Source organism: Mus pahari, chromosome 2 (genome assembly GCF_900095145.1).
Source record: "Mus pahari chromosome 2, PAHARI_EIJ_v1.1, whole genome shotgun sequence".
In the NCBI taxonomy this organism is placed as follows: domain Eukaryota; kingdom Metazoa; phylum Chordata; class Mammalia; order Rodentia; family Muridae; genus Mus; species Mus pahari.
This window is the reverse complement of record NC_034591.1, coordinates 54,873,726-54,897,780: the sequence shown is the minus strand read 5'-3', so window position 1 is coordinate 54,897,780 and position 24,055 is coordinate 54,873,726. Positions and strand designations below refer to the sequence as shown.

General features: G+C 36.5%; 1 protein-coding gene across 1 annotated transcript in view; it reads left to right on the top strand.

Moving 5' to 3' along the window:
• The window catches only part of Mtpn (myotrophin), a 28,356-nt gene extending 5,773 nt beyond the window's left edge, over positions 1-22,583 (top strand). Inside the window, exons 2-4 of the mRNA XM_021190279.2 lie at positions 12,276-12,389; positions 13,086-13,169; positions 22,342-22,583. Coding sequence (XP_021045938.1) covers positions 12,276-12,389; positions 13,086-13,169; positions 22,342-22,428 — 285 coding nt within the window. The 3' untranslated portion in view covers positions 22,429-22,583. The remainder of the gene's footprint in view (positions 1-12,275; positions 12,390-13,085; positions 13,170-22,341) is intronic.
• The last annotated feature ends 1,472 nt before the right edge of the window (positions 22,584-24,055 follow it).

Sequence of the window (24,055 nt, the reverse complement as noted above, 5' to 3'; positions counted from 1 at the left end):
CTGAATTATTTAATATTGTGCCTGTCATGTTGTCTTAGGGTTATTATTACTATGTTGAAACACCATGACCAAAGGGAACCTGAGGAGGAAAAGGTTTACATATCCCAAGTCACAGCCCATTGAGGGAAGCCAGGCAGGATAGGGACCTAGAAGCAGACAGGGGCTGATGCAGAGGCACGCCATGGAGGAGTGCCGCTTACTGGCTTGTTATTTATGGCTTACTCAGCTTTTTTTCTTATAAAATCTGGGACCACCGGCCCAGGGATGGCACCACCCATAATGGACTAATCAATCAATCAACTAATCAAAAAAAAAAAAAATGCCCTATAACTTGATCTTATGGAATCATTTTCTCAATTGACATAAAACCAACCAGCATACATGGTGATGTTCAGTGCTTATTGGCTGTTGTTAATAATTGTATGTTTATATGCGAGGCTCCTTAAAAAACGCTTAGTTCATGTGAACATTCATGTTTATTTTTGCACTGTTCACAATAGCTAGGGAGTGGATTCAGCCTAGATATCTATTAGCAGATGAATGGACTAAGAAAATGTGCACGTTCAGAATAGAATTTATACAGTCATAAAAAGTTAAATCATGACATTTGCGGAGAAATAGGTGAAACTAAGTCATGATGATAAGTGAAGTAAGCAAATATTAAAAGGATAAATACTATTTTCTCTTCTATCTAAAACATGCAAAATTATATGTGGGCCATGAAACTAGAAGAGAGATCATGAGAAGGAAGAAATCTGAAGGGAATGGGGGCAAAGATAGGGTAATAATGATCCATATGACATGAATGCAAAGGAGGTAATTGAGTAAAGGAAAGAAACCAGTGATGGAATGCAAAACACCAATTAGACCACAACATATTGATAACATATGTCTGAAAATTCCATGCTAAAATTACTTTGCTACATTTTTAAATTGTTTTAAAATAAGAACGAAAGCAAAAAAATAACATCTAGTTCAACTCTTATGTAAGGAAAACTTGGACATTAATGGCCTTACCCAGGACATTGCTATTAGAATTGGGACTTCTATTTGTTTTTCCTAAATCTGCATTGAGTGTATTCTTTCATCAACTATTGTGTTTTCTTTTTCTATTTTTTATTAATCTTTTATTAGATATTTTCTTTATTTACATTTCAAATGTTATCCCCTTTCCTAGTTTCCGCTCTAAAAATCCCCTCTCCCCTCCACCTGCTCCCCAACCTTGTGTTTTCTAATGGAGTACTTTATACTAGCTACTCCTATGGTAATGTTGGGGTCTTCTGTCCTACTCCATCTGCTTGGTAAATTTCTGCTTTTTGTCAATCAGCTAGTTTGTGTGTGGGGGGGGGGTTGTTTGTTTATTTGTTTTGTTTGTTTTGTTTTAACTTTGCTAGAATGAACTACCTAAAGTAGCTAAACTAGTTCATGGTTCTGAAGGTTCAGAAGCATGGAGCTGCTGGCACTAACTCAGATGTAGTTAAGGACCCTATTGGCTGTGCCACATCATAGTGCATGACAAGATTGAGAGTGGAGGAGGGGTGAAGAACCAACCACCTAACAGTTACCTTAGGCTAAAGAGCTGAAAGAAGTCAGACTCAGGCTTTATAGTCCTCTCTGAGAAAATCCATTCCAGGGGCAGCAACTAGTCTTAATAGTAGCAACCTTACACATACTCAAAATAGCATCAGCTCTTACACCACCATATTGAGAACCAAGCCCCATCACTACTTATATTCAAGTTTTTGTTCATGTGTTTTCTTACACAAATCTCACGACTTGTGCAGTTATATCACTGTGGCATTTCAGCATCTCATACAGTCTCATACTTTGGTTTTTTGGTTTGTTTATTTCCTGTATTTGTGCTGTGGAGTTTTGGGGGATTTTTTTGGTTTTGGTTTTGGTTTGTTTTTTTAAACTTGGGAGCCAGAGTTTACTTACAAATTCTAATTTTGCAAAATAAATCCTAGTAGACAGAGAAAGGGGAAGTAGGAGAGAAAGTGAGAATTCAAATTTTACCTTAATGGCTGCTTTTAAAAACCCAGAAGGTGCATTTACAGATGTACAGTAGTTAGAACTATTTATATATTTAAATAGTGTTTCCAAGAATTAGGCAGCTCTACTTCACTGGAAGCAGACAGCATCTTGATGGGAGATACCTTCCATGTCTAGTGGAGCCTCTACGTGATCTTTTGGAATTCCCTGCTGTACGATATGATTCTTGATGAAATGTGAAACCTGGCCCACACCACAACAAAATTCAAGAAATAAATTGCTTTCTCCTACCCACATAGGAAATGAGCTCAAAACCCAAATATGACTAATTGGATGCTTCTGGCTAGAGCCCAATATAAAAGGTTAAGCACAGTGAAGGGCAGTAAAGGATGTAGAAGCCACAAGAAAACACTCAGGTTAGAAAACACCACATTAGTGGCCATCTGTTGGCCATGTTATTCTTCTGACAGATTTTAATTTTTATTTCTTGAGTGTAAGCCTTATATCTTATACATGTCTCAACAGCCCTGAGAACTACATTAATGTCTTGTTTGGTGTGTTACACTTGTTAGTCAATCTGAAGTTCTCTTGCTCATTTTTAGTTGCCATCTCTTCCTGGTTTTTACTGACTTTTCTGAAGATAGAAATTATCTTTGTTCAAAAAAGGAGGAAATTGTCTTTGTATTTCCAATTAATGTCACATTGCTCTTACCTACTATACAGTCTAGTTAAATTTGGGTTGGAGGGGTATCTGAAGAAGCTAGCCTTTCTTTCTTTTTTCTCAAAGTTGATTTACTCTATACCTCTTCTTGGCATAAACAATACTCTTCTTAGAAATAGCCCTTAGTGTTCAAACTCTTGGTTGTTTTAAACTCGTTGAACTTTACTCAGTTCCCCAAGATTTTAGTGACAATAGTCAGCAAATTTTGACTTTGCCTTGTGACCATCATTTTGAAATTTTAGTTGTTTTCAAAACCACCATCTAGCTTGGAAGTAAAGTTTTGTACTTGATGCTTTATGAAAATATGAATCATCAGTGTTTAGTTTTTTTGTTGGTTTTGTTTTGTTTTGTTTTTTGATAGTAACATAAAAGCACTTGTTCAGGGCTGAAGAAATTGCTCAGAAGTTAAGAGCACTGACCTTTCTCCCAGAGGTCCTGAGTTCAATTCCTAGCAACCATGTGGTGGCTAAAATAAATAAATCTTTTTAAATGCACCTGTTCAAACCTCAGCATTCTTATCTAAAACAGATATAGCCAACTCAAGTATTTTATGCAGTTTTTAAAGAGACAGTGTATGTGTCTAAACAGAGCATCTACACATTGCAGCAGTAATGTTTGCTATTTATGTTGTCTGGGTAGATTATTTACTAGGGGGAGGCTTAGAGGGGGCTAAGGCAAGAGGTTGGCAAACTTGCCTTTGTTTTCATAAATGACCACTTATTACATATTTTAGGACTTGTCAGCCATATGGTCTCTATCCCTGCTATTGTGCAGGAACAGTCATAGATAGTATATAAACAGCTAAACAGTTGAATGTGCTGTTTGTGTTCCAGGAAAACTTTACTTACCAAAAGTAGGCAGCAGGTTTGATTTGACCTATTAGCCATAGATTTGTTCACCTTTACATAAACTGAAGTTGGAAAAATGAATGTATTCAATAGACTAAATTTCTTTTTTATCCTCAATGTTTTGACATCTAAAATAAATAAGCTATATGATAAAAATAGAAATTTATTCTGAGGGTGTTTCTAAAAGTCCATTTTAGAAATCCTTATGGTTGAAAGATACTGAACTATTATGAAAACTGAAGCATAGAAAATCATGTGTGGGTAAATAGAAGAGATAGAAATTAAGCTAAAATTCTCTAAACTAAAAAGCGTAGTCTCTGGTAATTGTGAACCTTAGGCAAGAGATGTGGGTTTAGTCTATGAATTGAGCATTAGAGATCTTTATTTATAAATGTGTAAACAAAAATTAACCTAAGTTCTTAAATTGAACGGAATTTCTAGAGAATCTTTTCTGCTGTTAAAATAGGAAAGTATTCTCCAGCAATACCTCTTCTAGGTATATACCCAGAAGAGGTTCCAACTGGTAATAAGGACACATGCTCCACTATGTTCATAGCTGCCCTATTTATAATAGCCAGAAGCTGGAAAGAACCCAGATGTTCCTCAACAGAGGAAAGGATACAGAAAATGTGGTACATTTACACGATGGGGTACTACTCAGCTATTAAAAACAATGAATTTATGAAATTCTTAGGCAAATGGATCTGGAGGATATCATCCTGAGTGAGGTAACCCAATCACAAAAGAACTCACTTGATATGCACTCACTGATAAGTGGATATTAGCCCAGAAACCTAGAATATCCAAGATACAATCTCCAAAACACAAGAAAATCAAGAATAAGGAAGACCAACACGTGGATACTTCATTCCTCCCTAAAATAGGGAATAAAATACCCATGAAAGAAGTGGCAGAGACAAAGTTTGGAGCCAAGACGCTGCTTGTGGACGTTGTACATCGTGGTGCGCACTAGGCTCCGCACCACGATGTACAACGTCCACAAGCAGAGAATAAGGAAGACCAACACGTGGATACTTCATTCCTCCCTAAAATAGGGAATAAAATACCCATGAAAGAAGTGGCAGAGACAAAGTTTGGAGCCAAGACGAAAGGATGGACCATCCAGAGACTGCCCTACCCGGGGGTCCATCCCATAATCAGCCACCAAACGCAGACACTATTGCATATGCCAGCAAGATCTTGCTGAAAGGACACTGATATAGCTATCTCTGTGAGGCTATGCCAATGCCTGGCAAATATAGAAGTGGATGCCCACAGTCAGCTATAGGATAGAACACAGAGACCTCAGTGGAGGAGCTAGAGAAATTATCCAAGGAACTGAAGGGGTCTGCAACCCTATAGGTGAAAACAATATGAACTAATCAGTACCCCCAGAGCTCATGTCTCTAGCTGCATATGTAGCAGAAGATGGCCTAGTCAGCCATCATTGGGAAGAGAGGCCCCTTGGTCTTGCAAACTTTATATGCCCCATACAGGGGAACGCCAGGGCCAAGAAGTGGGAGTGAGTAGGGCAGGGGAGCAGGGTGGGGAGAGGGTATAGGGGACATTCGGGATAGCATTTGAAATGTAAATGAAGAAAATATCTAATAAGTTTAAAAAAATAGGAAAGTATTCTAGAATTCTCTCCCCAGCTCTTGTGTTCATGCTTACCTAATACAATCGCTGGCACTGTAGGTGCTCAACTGGTATTTGCTGAATTAATTATGAATGAACCAGTGAAAATTGTGCTAACTAGCCTTCTCTTCACTGGTGGAGTTAGAAACCAAACCAGGTCATGGGACTGGCACCAGAGCTGGGGAGAGAATTCTAGAATACTTCTAAGGATATGTGTTCTTTGGGGGCTTTGAGTGTTCAAGAAAACAGCAAATACAATGATTATATGGCTTCTGAATAAACTCTTTTTCTTAAATATATGAAATATGGATAAAACTTAGAAAGTAGCTTTACATTTTGGTAGTAAAATGCAACTCTATAAAAAATAGATGATATATGAAAATCTAAGATAAATTTGTATTTGGTTCCAATAGAAAGAAAAATCAAAACTAAAATATCAGATTCAAATTAGAATTTCAGTTAAGAGAAAATAATACATCTTTGAGTGCCCTATTGTGTGTAAATAGTGAACACAGTGTGCATATAGATACACATATCATTTAACTACATAAAGGCTTACCCTTATAGTCAGAGAAGTGGGAACTGAGTAACTTTCCCTAGCTCTCATAGGGAGAGGAGGGCAAGAGGATCTCAGCTCAGATCTGAGTCATGCCAGAAGAGCATGTTTCTTTCCCATCATTGTATATTATTCATTTAAGAACTACAAATGATGGGGGTGGGAATGAAGTCTTCTTCCTCCCTCCTTTCCATTTATTTCCCTCCCTTGTTATAGGTTTATTTACAAATACAACTTTTAGATCTGTGACTCATTAAATAGGATAGTAGATACTTTCCACACTACAAAACCTTTCCAGAAGGAATTACAACTATGGATCACTGAGTTTATATTTTGTAAATGAAGGTACATTTTGATTTCTTTTTTTCAAACTGAGAACCATAGAATTTTGAGATTTTGAGTGTTTTTTTTACTTTGGTAAGGCTTGCTTCGTGTGTGTGTGTGTGTGTGTGTGTGTGTGTGTGTGTGTGTGTGTGCGCGCGCGCGCATCAGCACTCCCTTGGCTATTGAATTTTTATTTTATACCACAAGTAAAATTTGTCTTTAAAAACAACTTACTATTTTAGTTACAAAGTATATGTTTGACTAATTACTTCCAAACCTTCTACCATCTAAAGGAGAATTTTAACAGTTTAGCAAACAAACTGGCTATATAAAATTTAAGAATATTTCATAATTTGAATGAATTGGTGATTTTGAATAAAAACATCCTAAGTTAAAAAAAAAAAGAAAAACAAAAAGAACAAAAAAAAAACAAAAAAAATAAAATAAAAAAATAAAAAACATCCTAAGTTGAAGGAAATGCATAAGTAGGGGAATACATCTTCATAGGTTCTTCAACTATAGAAAGTTATCACTGTGGTTATGATTTTAACTAGTAATAAGAAACTATCCTTAAAAATATTTGGAGTATTTTAAGAGGCTACATGATTGTATATTGTAACAGTTAAGTTTCTGCCTATTAAGTCATTTGTAGTTGTGGGAATTACTATATGTTCTTTTAAATGAGTAAAGATTCGCATTTTATTTATATGCCAATTCTTACAAAACAAGGAATAGTTTGGAGATATATATCATACTTTTTTTACTTTCTGTTGTTAGGGTTTTTTGTATTACACTGTTGAGATAAAGTATCAAAGCCTTTCTCACCTCTTTTGACTACTTTACCCTCAAAAATAGATTTGATCTCATTGCTATGCTGAACTGTTCTATACACTAATGTCATGTACAGTAATATGATTCTTTGCAAAATTATATCCTAAGGTAAAAGTTTCAACTCCTGAGGTAGACGGGGTAGAAAAATGAGGTACACACAAGAAAAAGGTAGGCAATGATGGGCTAGAATATTCTTCTCAAAAGGATCAGTTTAAAAACCATTAAACACCCTGATGTTAAGGTATTCTAAATAGGTCTAAATAGGACAGGAAATACATTAACTGAATGACTAGGAACATTGGCTCAGCTGCAGCACTGGTAAATTTAATACACTTGCTGTTTGGTTTCTAGTCAGTCAGGTGTCCAGTGTTAATTTACACACTGTCCTATAAAATGGTCACACATAGCCTGCTTTTTAGTAGCTTTATTTTAGTCCCTTGTGATAGTACAATATGAACTTACACCTTAGATCTTAGTTTCACAAAGTGTGCACATTTGGGAATCAAAGGAAGAGAATTATTTGTTTCTTTTCCTCTGAAGAATGACCTAGAGAAAGTTATCAGTAAGAATCATGTGGCCGTTTAATTTAGAACGTGTTCCCGTCTGTGATTCTATTAGTCAGTGAACCTGGCCTAATGTAGTTTAAGATCCATACAAGATCTGGGACTTAAAGGTGAAATCTGTGGCACTTAAATGTATGCGACACAAGATTTGAGTGGCACCTTTAAACAAACTATAGGATATTTCCATTTGTGTTAGAATAGTTTTTACACACACCACAGATTTCTAATTATGTTTGTATTTTATGTAAGGTCAGTTAGGAAAATAGTAGAGGCAGAGATTGAAGAAGACAGGGAAAATAGACCTAGTTAATATTGCCATCTTTTAATGGTGGCTATGCCTTCATCTGCTGGAGAACCGGTGTGCTTGCTTCTTGGTACAGTATATTTTCATCAGTTTTCTTGCTTGTACACAGAAGCAATTCTAAAGTGTAAAGTTAGTGTTTCTGCTTTTTTGCTTTGAATTCTCCCTTGTCATTTATTAATATTCTTAGTTTTGCAGTTAAATATGCCTAAACTATATGCTATCATAATCAAAGCCACAATAAATTCGGTTGAGGCTTGAAAGTAACATGAATCACAGTGGTAGAAGTAAAAGTTGTAGTCTGTAATCCCTGTGGGCCTTTAAAATCTGACAAGGCACGGGTACTTGAAAATTTAATTCACAATGAAAGGTAAACTGCAGGGAGGTAAGTAAGTTCTTCATCTCTCTGTTGGCTGAGTCCCTACAATTTATGCTCTTCTTAGGACACAGGCTAATGGCACGCATCTTACATGCTTGCCTTTCCCAAAAGGCAGCTAATTCTTTGTCTCAGTCAGAACTTTGTTTCCTCTCAATCAAGTACCTTACTTACCCCAAATATTTGTTTAGTTAAATCAAGTAAGGTAGTATGTCTTTTTCTGATAACAAGTCTCATCTTTTCTAACCTTTGCCTACTTTTATAAGTAAAATTTAGAATAACAGTATATTTTTAAACAACAGTCTTACTTTGAAAGTAATTTTTTTTTCCTTACTTTATTTGGTGGTGTGTTAAATCTGTTTTGTTGAACAGTTTGTCAGGTGTTAAATAAGGCTATGGCCATTGTAGTGCTTTGTCTTTCATGAACTGTTTGCATACCTATCAGTGCTCTGGGAGGTGAGAAAACAGAAGTTACAGACTGATAATACCAAGAACCTTTACCCATAAAAGTTAAAAGGTAAATGGCTTGAATATCAGTGCAACCTCCAGCTAAGGCCCACAAGCTTGTTGGTACCCATGTGGTAAGTAGCACCACTTACTGACTAGAAACCTGAAGCCTCTGATCAGAGCTCTTTCCACCCTCTCTTCACAGAAACTAGGAAGTAAGCAAATAAGGAAAATGTCATACTTAAATAACTAGAGATTCCTAACTTCTCCGAGGGTATGGGTCTCAGAGCAAGCTCTTGTACTGGTTATCTTGCTCTGGAAGGCTGATGCTGATGCCAGAATTAGTTAAGTCTTCCCATCCCTTCTGTTTTCCAGAATTGTGTAGAACAGATATGAAGACTTCCCTTAGTAATTGGTAACATTTCGCAGTGAGTCCGTCACAGGGCAGGAAATTTCCATCTGAGATCCTCTGTGGAGTCTGGTACTAGTGTTTGTGTCTTTACCCTTTTCTTGTTCATGTCTCATAGTGTGTGATCAGGTGCATTGATCTTCCTGAATCACCTTTTGACTTCTCTCCATGCTATCTTATTTTCAATTTATTTGATTTCTATTCTGACCTTTAGTCTTTAGTCCTATTTGTTTTGAGTTGCTTTTTTCTAATTATTTTGGTGAATGTAGAAAGGGCATTATCTTAAAGCCTTTCACCTTTCTAATACGTTTAATGCTTTTCAGTGTTGCTTTGTAGAGGGCCTATCTAGAGACTGCTTTCTTTTTGTTTACTTATACAGTCTTTGCAGTGATATCACTTGTCAGCTAAAGTAAGAATTGTAATACAAGTATGAAGGGATAAAGGAGAAAGTTTAAAAAAACACTGCTCTATTTCATATGTATTGTGCAGTATTATATTGAGAATACAGCATTGTGATTCAGAGGAATATCTGAAGAAAAGCACTTTACTGAGTACTTAATACGGGTATTTCAATACAATAATCTATACAGATAATACTGGTATGAAAAGGGAATAATAATAATAATGGAAGGAAACTTCCAGAGCAAGATAAACAGTACAAGAACTTGCTTTGAGAATCATACCCTCGGAGAAGTTAGGCATCTCGTCAGTACCCTTGTTGACTTGTATTTCTGCATTTTTAAGTGGACCAAAATATAAGATGAAGCAGCAAATCACCATTATTTAAATTTGTTTCTAAACAATATGTATTAGGTTAAGTTGTATATTTGTTTATATTTTCAACCATTCTGTGGAAACGTGCTTTAACCCAGCTTTCGATAGCCTTAGTTCAAGTATAAACTAATACCTAGACTGGTTAGTGGAGTGCTTGCTCAACATTTACAAAGTCCTAGGTTTTGTCCTCAGTCCCACATAAAACCAGCCTATGGTCCCACCATCCTTAGCTGTATAGTGACTTCAAGGCCAGTTTGAGCTACACGAGACCCTGTCTCATTAATTAATGAATAAGCTAGAAAAGAGGGTGGGCAGACAGACAGATGGGGTAAACCAACACCAGTGGTCCATAAAAATGATACTTAACCTTTATTAAATGTCTTGCTCTATTAAGAACTGTGCAGCATATTCATTTATCATCATAGTTGAATTTTAAACAGGTTGGAGGGTACAGACAGTCTTATTCTATCTTATCGCTAAGGAATCTAAGATTTAAGAAGTGAGTAGTCTCTGGTCTGGTAACATGGAAAAGTTGGAACACTACCCATTCTCCTCTAGGGTTCTTAAAATACTATCTTTATATGTGTATATTTTAAGTACCTGTTTTAACAGATGTCAACATTAGGTGTCTCATGCTCCATTGGAGAACAGATTATGTGTGTGTGTGTGTGTGTGTGTGTGTGTGTGTGTGTGTGTGTGTGTGTGATACATACATATATGTATATATATATATACATACATATACATATATAGTAGATCTGTAACAAAACACCAATGAGGTTGATTGTTGTCAAAGTTTTTAAGTATACTTTTATATTTTTAAAGTATATTTTGTGATGTTAGCTCAACAACAAATTCATCCAACTACAAAACACTTAAATCACACATTTTTCATGGAATGTCCTCATCATAAACTGTTTGGTTGTATTGACTTTAAGAACACCCTGTTAAAAGTCACTGCTTCCCACTATAGTCTTAACTTACAAAGGTTATTTTATCATCCATTAACTCAGAAGAGAAAATTAATTTCTGATGAAACTCAGTCTTCTATAGCAACTGTATATTTGAAATTTATATTTGGAGTTAGTGCTTTGGTTGGCTTATCCAGTTTAATCCCCACAACAGTGCTGTGAAAGCTAAGTACTGAGATCTCCACTTTAAATTATGAAAACTCATACATACAGAACGTAAGTAACTTGTCTAGTGTTTAGTGTTGATGAAATGTGTATTTTTAACTCAAAGTTCATACTAGGAAGAGGTAAAGAAGAAAAATATGATCTCTGCTCCCAGAATTTGCATCCTGTTGAGAAAGAAGGCATATACATGTAAAAAGTAGCAAAAGCACTCTATACCTCAATGTTTGCTGCTGTTTTTGAGGGAGGGAAAGCTTACCATAACTGTAAAAGATGATGTTGATAAGAGAACTCTTGAGTTTGGATGGACTTAGGAATCTGTAGTGCATACATTAGCGAGATGGAAAGGACTAGCCTAAGTGAAAGGGAAGGGAATTGTGAAGGGCTTGAAAGCACAGCTTGTAATGGCTATGAAATGTTAAGGCTTTGACATCTTTATCCTGGTTTTGGTTTGATGAATTGCCAAAACTAAGTGCAAAGTTTTTTGAGTTATTTGTTCAGAAAATAAACTTTAGGCATTTTGCTATTCTGTAAAACCTGAAATCTCCCTCCATAAGGAAGTAAATTTGAATTAGAAACATCATGGTGCTCTAGAAAAAGAGTGGCACTCAATCGATATTTTGTTACTAATTGAAGCACATTTTAAAAGGATTTTTTTAGCTTCACATTTGGTGTGTGAAGTATCCCTTATCCTAGGATAGTTTGAAGATTAGAAATTATGTATATAGCATGGTACCACAAATAACATGTTGGTCACTAGAAAAGTTAACATCTTAACATTATGTCCCCTATTATCAAGAGTAAGCCATAGTCTCTGGTAACTGTGTGACCATTAGTTTCTTTGTTTTTGTTTACAGAACCCTAATATTTTCAAATTAGGTCATCTCCACAGAGTATGTGGTAAGCTACCTGCATTGGAAGCCATGCCTAATTTTGTTCACCATTGTTAACCCAGTGCCTACTTTACTATACCACCTTAGTAAATACTGAAAGAATGAAGTGAATTCTTTATAAGTATCATTTCTGATAATGATACATGTCATAAAAAATACAAAATCTCAGTACTTAAACTTAGTCTTTGGTTACATATTGGCAGTATGCTGACTGAACTCATTAGAAGTAATGGAACACAGTGTTATAATTCATTGCATTTAGCATTATGTATTGTTTTCAGCTTATCTATTCATAACTTGAGTGCCATATGTTATTGTGACTTCTTTATGTTTTCATTTCACTTTGAAAAAATACAGTTTTTTTTGAAATTCTTTAAAGTTTTAAGAAGTTAAAAGATATTAGATGCCTCGGCGTTTTCCTCTAAGTATAAATGTCATTTCCTCTAAGTATAAATGTCACTTTTGTTTAAAGGGAGAAGATGTCAACCGGACACTAGAAGGTGGGAGGAAGCCTCTTCACTATGCTGCGGATTGTGGGCAGCTTGAAATCCTGGAATTTCTGCTGCTGAAAGGAGCAGACATTAATGTATGTATCAAACATATATTATATTTACTGTATATAATGTATGCTACTCTAGAAAAATTTTGTTATATGCTCTAGGAAATTGTTTTCTGTAGGTCTGTGAAATGGCTACTTTTAATAATATAGTCCTACACTTTTTTTAAGCTAATGAACTATTTGCTGCCTTCCCCTTAGCTTTTGCTTTTCAAGTTCTAAAATAAACCTTGCCAAGTTGACACTGTAGGTAGTAGATACTGTCATGTACTAAATCATAGAACCCTGAAGTGATAGGCTACACTAGCCTGCACTATTGGGCAAGTGTGAGGAAGTCATCAAGCAGGAGCTGTCATCTGCCTTGAACCCTCTGTAATTTAAGGATTTAGGACATTGTTTTGGTGATCATGATAGTCAAAGAGATGACTTTTCACCACATCAGGTAATTGGGCCTACTTTGGCATTCTTCTCTTCCTCCTCATTGGCATTTTTAACCCCTCTTCTTTAAATCACATTGACATTTCTACAATAGTGGAAAAGACAGGTTCAGAGAAACTAACTTGTCACATCAGTGGGAGATAAAAGATTTGAGCTTAGGTCAGATTTCTACTCTATCCTGACTCCTGAGTGAAGACATTGCTTGTGTACTTTGACTTCTTGATCATTTTTAAGGAGCCAGAAACTTTTTTTTTAAGTAGGTAAAATTATCTCTTTAATATTCCATAGGCTCCAGATAAGCATCATATTACCCCTCTTCTGTCTGCTGTCTATGAGGGTCATGTTTCCTGTGTGAAATTGCTTCTGTCAAAGGTAAGATCAATGTTAATTTTTATCACTTATTTTAAAACTCTCACTACTTTGTAACTGTTTAAGCTAAATGTGACTTCATGGACAGAAAACTAAAGACAGTATCCAAAATTGAGAATAGTATTGGTTACAATAACTGGCTACAGGCTGTTGGCTTCCAGTTTGTGATGGCTAACAAGCTTGGACTAGTTTCCTTTATAAGAAAATCTTGTTAGGCAGAAGAAGTCAACTAAAGTAAGTGATGTAAACAAATGTCGTCATTGTGGAGGAGTGCAATTTGTATACTGGCACAAGGCTATGGACCACACTTTGAGTAGCGTGGGTTTGAGATTTTACACTTTATTTTCTGTAATCTATACTAAAAAGGTGTCAGAGGTGTTTTCTATACACCTAGTTTGTTGATGTGATTAAGATAGTGATGAGTCTGGGAGCTTTCTGATCTTTTCATCTTTGTTAATATAAACTATGATACAGGATCCGGGCTTAGGAGTAACCATTTAGTAGCAACCATTCTAGCTGTGTCATATGCTGTAAGAGAAGAAATATCTATAGAATAAGTTTCCGAGCTTGCATTTCGTGATCATACATGGGGTCTTATATTACTGCCTGCTAAAAGAAAACAGCAAGGAATAAAGAGGAAACTTAAGTTAGTTAATGCGTATAAAGGTTTGTTAATTTCCTGACACAAAATATCTACATAATCAGTGAAGAGTAATTTTTATTAATAACTAAGACCAAAAGTGATTTTTGCATTTTTGTTGCTTGAGTTTTAATATAACAGAGAGAACTGGGTATGATAAAGCACTTTTAACCTAACACTTACTACCTCCTTAGAGCTCTACAGTAAGGCCTGTAACATTAGTGTGGAATTCTACCCTTAGTTTCATATCAAACAAAAACTAGCTATCTGTAATTGTGTGGTTTTCATTCTTTTGTATTCTGGAAGTTTATTAACATTTTAATGGGTATGGACAACAAAGACCTTCAAAAACCAAAATAAATAAATAAGTAAAAGTGGTATTCCTTGTGCTTTATAGTCAATCTAGTGTCAATGTGATAATGAATAGTCTCAAAGATTTTCATACATTATCATTGTCCAGTTTCATCCCTCAGGATTTTTTTTTTCCTTACTGTTTCAAAGATTTCTTTCTAAAGGCTACAAATACTGATTAAACTATAGTAAAGATCCTTAAACCCAATTTAGATAGACTTCAGAAAAGTTTTACTGGTTCATGTAACTAACTATACAGTTGAGGCAAAGTTTAATCCTGGATTTATGCCACATAGCATGAATTTTTTTTTCTTGTTTTTCTTCTTCAGCATTGAGTGAATGTCCATGGCTTACCTGGCTTCTAGCGAAGTATAATAGTAAAGACAGTGGGTGAAGGACTAAAGACAGTGGGCGGAGGAGGCAGGTCATTCTTCACTGACCTTCTATCTCCAGTGAAGTGTTCTCTGAAAATAAAAACCTCTGGGATCCTTTTAGATAAGATTATTTATTAAACTCAGTATTTTCTTTCTTTCCTCTTGGCTGTTTTTTAAATAGATAGAACTTTTTTTTCTTTCTTTCTGATATACTTGGGTTTTTTTCATAGGAAAACAAAACAAGACAGTTATCTAGAAAGGAGTTAGTCTCTGGTCTGTATTTAATTTCAAATATACTTCTTCAACTCAGATTTATGTTTGTAAGTTTCCATTGGTAAAGAATGTTCTACAGCAGGGAATTCTTAAAAGATAAACTTGATCTCCATACTATGGTGTCCTACTAAATGCTTTATAAACATGTGCCATGTTGCCAAGTTATTGAATTGTCTTAACTAGTTATTTTACATTCTTTTGGATCTAGTCCTTTTTTTATTGTCAAATGACATTAGAGAAGTCTGTATTAGCAGGTTAGTTACAATTGTATGGGAGCTGCTTGTCTTAGGATTTTATTTAACATTTTGTAAAGTAATGGAGAAAATTTTAGTTCTGCTTTCTCAAAATTAATTACTTTGCTTTTATAATTATATGAGCTTTTTTAATGGACATGCTATAGTTTTCTTAGCGCTCCCCCCTTCCCTCCCCCCACCTCTGTCTCTGTCTCTGTCTCTGTCCTCTCTTTTAAATCAGTAGTATTCCTTTAGGGGAAAAAAAATTGTTTTTTTGAGCAGCCCCTTGGCCATGAAACTTAGGTCCATTTCAAGTCCCTGCATAGATGAGTCACCAGGAAAATATCTGGTATATTTTTATTCAAATTATTCACTCACTCAAGCCTGGTAGATAGATTTAGTTTCAAATAGTTTTTAGGGCCACTGACTCTCAAAGAATCTTACCATGCCTTTCTCAGTTGCCTTATTTTAAGAAGAGATTGCACCATAAAGAGCCTAGCAGCATGCTTTAGTTAAAGAATTTACCCTGTAATAAGTGAAAAACTGTTATGATAGGTTTATAAATATCATATACAAATATGCCATTATAAATGTATTACTTTTATCCATTTAGCTCTTTCAAGCTGGAGTACATCATTAATATAGATGGTTTCTGTTGGTGAACTGTATATTGTAATACCTATTTCTTCTCAGTTCTACCTTTCAGTAGATCTGGCTTTAAGCAAATTCCTTAGCAGCTCATCATCTTATCTTTTGTAACGTGTAGGAAGACAAAAAATAGCTGAGACAATAACAGCAACACTTAGCTCACCAGGTCAACTAGAAGTTTCAGCAAGTACTGTAATTAATTGTAGTGTGTCATTTCTCCATTCCACAGTGAGTATAGTTACAGGCAGGATAGTACAAATGGAGACTCTTGGCCTTAAAGTTCAGAAACATACATTGAAGACCTGGATCAGTAGCCTAAAACCAGTAACCCAGTTACTAGTCCTCATGCTTTAGAAGACTGAGGGTCAGAGAATCTAATAATCGTTCTGTTTTTATACAGTGTTTGCCTCCCTGACATATTTGTCCATTTGATCCTTTTCTGTTGCCAGCTAGAATGTGAAGCAGGAGAAATCATCTCTCTCTCTTCAGTGCCCTACAGCATAGTCAAAACTTTGTAGGAAGGAAGGGCCAGATAGTAAATATTTTAGACTTCTTGGGCCATAGAGTCTGTTTATACTACTCATCTGTGCTAACATATCACCAAAGCAGCCATAAACTACATACAAACGAGTGGCTAGAAGCTTTAATTAGCAAAACTACATCTGTAGCAAAACTACATAATTGAAGTTCAATCGATATTTGTTGAATTAACTTATAAATTGTCTTTAAAATGTTTGAGTATTGATGTAGCTCAGTGGTACAGCACTTGCCTTTAAATAAGCAGCTCTTAGTTACACAAAGTGTGTGTGTGTGTGTGTTATGCATCCTGTTTCTGTGTGCATTTTCTTGTGTCAGATACACAGTTACAAAAGGAAACTCTGATCCTAACATTTTTGCAACAAAAACAACGGTTAATTTTCAACTAAGTATGGCAAAGAATTATATGGGCGTTATAACCCGAAGCTCCTTATAATTTGCTGACTGACCTTGTCTTAGGGTCTTACTGCTCTGAACAGACACCACGATCAGAGCAACTCTCATAAGGACGACATTTAACTGGGGCTGGCTTACAGGTTCAGAGGTTCAGCCCATTATCATCAAGCCGGGAACATGGCAGCACCCAGGCAGGCATGGTGCAGGAGAAGCTGAGAGTTCTACATCTTCATCTGAAAGCTGCTGGCAGAATTTCACTCACTTCCAGACAGCTAGGATGAGGGTCTTAAAGCCCACACCCACAGTGACACTCCAACAGGGCCATACCTTCTGATAGTGCCACTCCCTGGGCTGAGCATATATAAACTATAACAGTCCTTAAACAAGTCCCTTCTCTCTGAATTCAGAGCCCCAGTCTATAAAGTAGTTACCTGTGCCTTCTTTACAACACTCCTGTGAAAAGTAAAAAGGAGGATTTTCTGTAATACTATATTAAAAATCTTGAGCTACCAAAATGTAAAGGTCATAATAATGTTTAGTATTAAATTAGATGTCATGGGGCTACTGTCTCAGCTGTCTCTATATGATGTACCCTGTATTAATATGCAAATTAAATTTCTACCAAGTTCTGTACCAGTAAATAAAATTTTACAAAATATATAATTTTATATATTTGAATAGTTTTTAATGTTACTAAATACCAAATGTATTTCTATTGGTCTCCAAAATGGAATGGTATCTATAAGTTCCTTGGCTAGATAATATTTAAATAAACATTGAAACAGTTATAGTTTCTTAGGATTGCAGTATCCTAATATAGTAAGAACTGGCATATACTTGGGTAAGATAAAGACCCTGTCATCATGAAATACAGCCTAGGTCTATAAAGTTGTCTGTTACTCCAATGAGGAATCAGATTGTAACAGATTCAGTTGTAACAGAACCCCCCTGCTGTCAGACTCTAAGCAAGACTGTCTCTCAAAATAAGATGCCTAGTAGTTACAGTTCAAGGCTGAGCCACTGGCTCTGATAGATAGATAGATAGATAGATAGATAGATAGATAGATAGATAGATAGATAGATAGATAGATAGATAGATAGATAGATATTATCATCAGCCCACCATCTGTATCCTGCCAACCTAGTGCTCCTTATGGTTCCAGAGTGAGTATTGTACCTGCAGGAACTATTTGTGTTTGAAAAGGAAAAGGGGGACAGGAGTTGAGAATGTTCTTCTGGGCTTTTACTGAGAAAAGAAAGAAAAGCATAAGAGAAGCTGAAATTAGACCAGGTGGCCACCTCTAGCTTAAAGGGAGCCTTGCAATTCCATTTCTTTTTGACCTATGTGTAAAGGAAAAAATAGAGATAAAGAAGTTTGACCGGCCTCCAAGAGAGCCAGCATACAGTGTTCAGCACAATATACACGATAATACATAACAACATGCGATGAACAACAGAAGCAGGAGCCAGCTGCCTGGACTCAGACAGACTCACAGATAATAACTGAGTAGGAGCCAATTGAAGGGAAAAACAAATTATTTGTTGTTCCTTTGCATTTTTCAGTTGGTGGGATAATTAATATCAAATAAAAGAAAAAACACTGTTTTTATTTAAATACCAGGGATATATAGTAGAACAAGGTGACGTGCATCCTCAAACCTCTGAGACCTTATTTTCTACAGGCATAAACCTTCATTTGAGATAGTAAAAAGTACTTTAGAAAGAGAAAATAGAAAAGGCCTTTGTAATTTTATTTTTAAGTTTTAATTATTACGGTAGAAAACTTCTTGAGGGTATTATATATGTTTCTCTTAAGCAAAGTAAACATAGCATGATTAAATATTTCTTTGAAGATTTATCATTGATATCATCCTTTTTGGGACCTTTTGCTAGGCCTTGAGACTGCAGAGACTAAAAGGATTGGCTCCTGCTACAGCATATTTACGGGGTAAAGGGACAAATTTTAAGAAAAAATGTTAGTTTATTTTAGGAGATATTGTGAGACTTGATATAGATAAATTTCAAAGCAGATAGATAGGGAGGGAGAGTAAAGCTTAAAATTTAAGGTAGGTTGTTTAAGGTGAGGAGAAAGATGGACGTTTTTGATTGATTTTCTTAGGTGAGAGTTAATATGTAAAAGAGGAGAGAACTGAAAAAAGAAGTCAGATGTTCTTTTGGACTCCAGGGAATTGTGTTCAGTAAAGGGTAGCATTTAAATACCATGTACCACCAACATAACTTGTAAGTTAGTCAACAGCTCAGAAACTTGGAGAGTGTCTTCTTAAGGGGATTGTCATTCATGGCAGAAGCTTAAACGAAAAAAGTTTCAAGCACAAGATGGAGACACCAGGAAGTACAGTAAGTAGGGTTTTAGAAGCTACATGAGCAAGAACAACAGGTAATATTCTAGTGTGCTTTCTGTTGCTGTGATAAACACCGTGACCAAAGGCAACCTAGGGAAGGAAAAGTTTATATAGTTTACACTTCCAGGTAATGGTACATCATCAAGAGATGTCAAGGCAGACTCATGTCAAGCAGGAACTGAAGCAGAAACCATGGAGAGACACTGCTCTCTTTCTCTCTGGCTCATCCTCAACTAGCTTTCTTATACAACTCAGGCCCCATCTGCCTTGGGATGATGCCACCAGACTAGTCAAGATAATCTCTCATAGATAGAGCCGTGGGCAGTCTGGTCCAGGTAGTTGAAGTTTCCTCTTCCCGGATGACTCTAGGTATGTCAGGTTGATGAAACATAAGCAGGTAATAAAGAGTTTGCTTGTGGCTTTTTATTATTTGTCTTCATTCTCATATATGAGGTTGCCATAAGAGGAAGGCTCTTAGGAAAGTGAAGATAGTCTGCATTGTGTGTTGGATGTGGGTAGTCTGAGTGGCATGATAAAGCATAAAACCAGATAGGAAACTATTGCATCTAAGTCAAGATCCTTAAAATAATGATTGCAATGGAAAAGCAAGGATGGATGGGCGATGTTATGATAGTGCAGACTTAGTAACTGCTTATATAGAAAGTCAACGAGAAAAACTTTATAGTGTGTTCACATTTCTAAGTTCTTCACCATGAGAGAGAACACTGAAAAGGAGTGTGCTTGTAGAGAAAGGTGACAGGCTTGTTTTAGGATAAGTTCTTCAGCATGGAAGTAAAGGTTGGCTATACTTGAGATAGATAATGAAAAGCACTTGAGCAAGTGGAGCAGCAATCTTATGTAGAATGGGGACATACACAGGACAGCCAAAGAGAGTGGAAGGAGCTAGACAAAATGGAAGGAAGGGCGGGCCAAACAGCAGAAAGTATAGAGATCCTGTCTGAGAATGGGTATATTGGGCTAGGCATTTGCCTGTCCTTACTGCTCAGATGCAGATACAGTAACACCCAGTGAACTCAGCATTTACAGAACATTACTACTATATTTCAAAGTATTTTTAGAGCAGTTTAGGTCAGTTGCCAGTTGTGTGCTGGGTTAATTTTTCCTCCTCTTTTTTTTAAAAAAAACAAAAAGGAAAAGAATCTCAGGTTTTAGTCTTCATATTTCATTTCTCTTTCAGATACTACAGCTGAATATCCTTTTAACTTGGGCTAATGGCATGAGCACAGTGTGTGCCATTTACAAATCATCACCTAAAGTGGGTAGTTGTGCTGCTGCCCACCCCAGCCCCCAGCCCCCAGCCCCCAGCCCTGCCCCAGCCACTATCACTCCTAATCTGTTAAGCTAGAGGCAGGTAGATGTACACCACCTTTCCATCAAAGGGACACAAAAAGAAATCATAGGAGGACAACAAACCAAAGGACCTGTATCCTTAGATAACCTTCAGGACAAATCTCAAGTAATTAAACATGGTCGGTACACTTTAACTTGGAGAGTCCACATACTATTTTTACAGACTAGAATATAATAGTTAATCCTAAAGCACACAAAATTTATCAAGTTAAAAGATCCCCAGGGAGAATGAAAGGCAAAGCCAGGAGAGTGTCTAATGATATAGTACTTTATGGGAAATGATATGTCATGAAAATGTATGAAGAAGCCTAGATTCAAATAACTGTTTAAATTTGCAAAGAAAATGATGCACTAAGTATAAAAAAGTGGGAATCTGAGAAAGAGGGTGTTGGTAAGCTAAGATTCATCTCTGTAGCAGGAAATCAAAGCTAGTAACTCAAATAGTACAGGAATATATTATCTAAAGCTATGGAAATGTTCACATAACTAAAAATGAATGCACAAAAATGACTTGCTTCATCAAGAAAGGAATGGGGCTAGATATACCCAAATTATCCAGTAACTTTATTAATCTCAAAAACTACTTTCCTTAATATTCTCACCCATGCTGAAATGGTTCATTTTTTTTTATGTTATTGTGGGATTGACATTTAATGTCATTTAAAATACTAATATTAGTTGTATCTAGCCTATAGCATTAAAAGTATTTTGTCAGCTAAATAATGGCATAATAGAAATTCACTTTAGCCGGGCAGTGGTGGCCCACGCCTTTAATCCCAGCACTTTGGGAATCAGAGGCAGGGGGTTTTCTGAGTTCAAGGACAGCCAGGGCTACACAGAGAAAACCCTGTCTCGAAAAACGAAAAAGAAATTCACACTAATAGGAACTTTTTGAAAAGCTATTGGTCAGGTGAGAGAATTATTGAGAACCTGAAAAGTGGAAAACTTTGGAGAGCAAGGATTTTTCAGTTGTTTGATCTAGGTGAAGTCGACCACAGTTAAGTGAGCTCCAACTCTCTATGGTCACCCCAACTCTTAACTCTTCCCCAAAGCTAGCTCTCTCTCTCTCTCTCTCTCTCTCTCTCTCTCTCTCTCTCTCTCTCTGTGTGTGTGTGTGTGTGTCTGTGTCTGTGTCTGTGTCTGTGTCTGTGTCTGTGTCCATCCCATGGAGGCTAATTGTTGCTGACTATATATTCCTAGATATGAGGCTATCCACTAGAAAGTAGCTTGACCCTCCAGGAACCATACCATTAAGAAAGAAGTCTCTCCCTCCCCCAGAAGCCAAGGAATATTATATAACTGTTTTGAATCTTAGTTAATTGGATAAATATGATAAGTAAAAGCTAATCCACTATTTTTCAGTGCTGACGCTGAGTTGTGGGGTTTAAATGACAATGTCTCCCTTAGGGTCTTATTTGATGCTTGGTCCCTGGTTGGTGGTAGGTAAGATTAGGAAAGATCTTGGAGGAGATGTGTCACTGCAGTTGGGCTTTGAGATTTCCAAAGCCTACTCCATTCCCAACTCTCTACTCTAGATTTATGGATCAGATGTAAGCTCTCAGCTACTCCTCCAGTGTCATGCCTACTATCATTGCTTCCTACCATAATGGTCATTGACTAACTCTCTAAAACTTTAAGCAAGCCCTCAATTAAATGCTTTCTTCTATAAGTTGCCTTGGTCATGGTGTTTCTTCACAACAACAAAACAATAATTAAGACAGTTATTTTGTTTCTTATAATTTCTAACACCAAAAAAATGCATTTAAAAATATTTTTTATCTTACTATTGTATGTATGTGAGTATGGACATGTACATGTCATAGCTCAGTGTGAAGGACAGAGGACAACTGTCCAGAGTTGGTTCAGGCCTTCCACCATGGATTCTAGGGATCAGAGTATAAAAAAGGCCTATGCCGCATAGCCACCTCTGGCACTTGCTGTTCCCTAGTGTGAGTTCAGTTAAAGAAGGTTCTCTCCTCTCTTTTTCAGGGTGCTGATAAGACTGTGAAAGGCCCAGATGGACTGACCGCCCTTGAAGCCACTGACAACCAGGCAATCAAAGCTCTTCTCCAGTGATAGATGGATGGACGGACTAATAACTTGGGAAGGATGACTCTCCTGTGGCCTCACACTGCTGCCTGTCTGTCTGTCACTTTCTATCTGCCAGCTTCTTCAGCTAAATACTTTAAGAGGGTGAAGGGAGAGAGAAATTCATAACAAATCAGACTGCCGGGGGGGGGAATAAAACATGTTTTGGAGGAGCAGCGGGGAATGTGATTAGACTTTTACTGGGATTCCTGATCAAACCAGCCTGTTTTTCATTTCCAGTAAAATATACAGCTTATTCCCAAGGGAGAGCAAAAATACAGTCTATTGGAATCATTGGACCTTCTCAGCTCCCTAGCTAATTTATTAATTAGTGTATTGAAGGTCTGACTATACAAGGCCAACTCTACTTATTTGGTAGCCCTAGCTGTGAGCAGTAGTGGCTGCTGTTATGTCAACATAGGGTGCTGAGATAAGCAATTAGCTATAGCCTTCTGCCTTAAGAATGCACTCTCCTGGGGGCTCCTGGCTAGTTAAGAGCGGTTAGTGACCAAAATCTCTCTAGAATGACCTTAATCTTTATGTAAGAGCTTAGATTAGGTAAGGAGCAGCACACTCCTGAATTGCTGGATGACTAAACTTTGNATTTTCTCTCCCCTTTCACATCAATTTCATGTCTCTTTAGATAAAGCTGACTAGTTTTATTTATAAAATGTTAAATTCTAGGAGCCTAAAGGAGGAATCATTCCAGTAGGCTTATTTCTTTTTTCTCCTTTAGACTCAGACATTTATATAACATTGAAACANNTTGAGACTCCTTCTGGTAGTAAAGGAGATTTAAAAATAAAATCATAGCCATAAGCGTGTTAGTATCTTATAAAGAGAGAACAGTTGTCTTAGTACCTATGGATTTTCTTCATTTGCTATTTGAGTGAGCCAGCCTTCGTTGTGTTTGGAGAATGAAGAATATTCTTTGGAATGCCTCTCAAAAACCCACCATGGATGCTGATTTTATAGTGCACCAAAGGTATCACTGGGGTNAGATGTATTGTATTTGGACAGATGGGACCTCATCCCTTCAGAAACATTCTTGTTACCAGGTTCCCCTGAGCTGGTAATAGACTCTTGCCGGGCCTATGCCACCCCACCTGCATGGTGTTTTTATCTTAACAATCATTCTTTGCATACATGTGACAACTTCAAAATGCATTCTGTGTTCTTATAATACAGTACCCTAAAACGGTATTCCTAGGACCTGCAGATAAGAGAAACTTATCTCTAATTTTCCTCTCATGAACAATAAAATGAGTTAAAACATACAACCTTAAATTTGATGGCCTACACTTAAAATATTAAGATGTCTTTTGATTTTAATTTGCCATCTGTACAGGCTTACAAAAACTATTAGAATCTTTCCTTAGCCAATCATGCAATAATTGAATGTACCTCAAATTTTTAAAGGGTAGGTGATNGGATAGGGACTTATATTCACATTAGGGATAATAATATTAAAAACCTAACTGATTTTTTAAGGCATTGTAGCATTATATAGCAGGGTTAAAATATTACCAAGAACAGTCAGCCTGGCTAATAACTATTAATCAGTTGATAATTGGTTGGGGTGTGTGTGTGTGTGTGTGTGTGTGTGTGTGTGTGT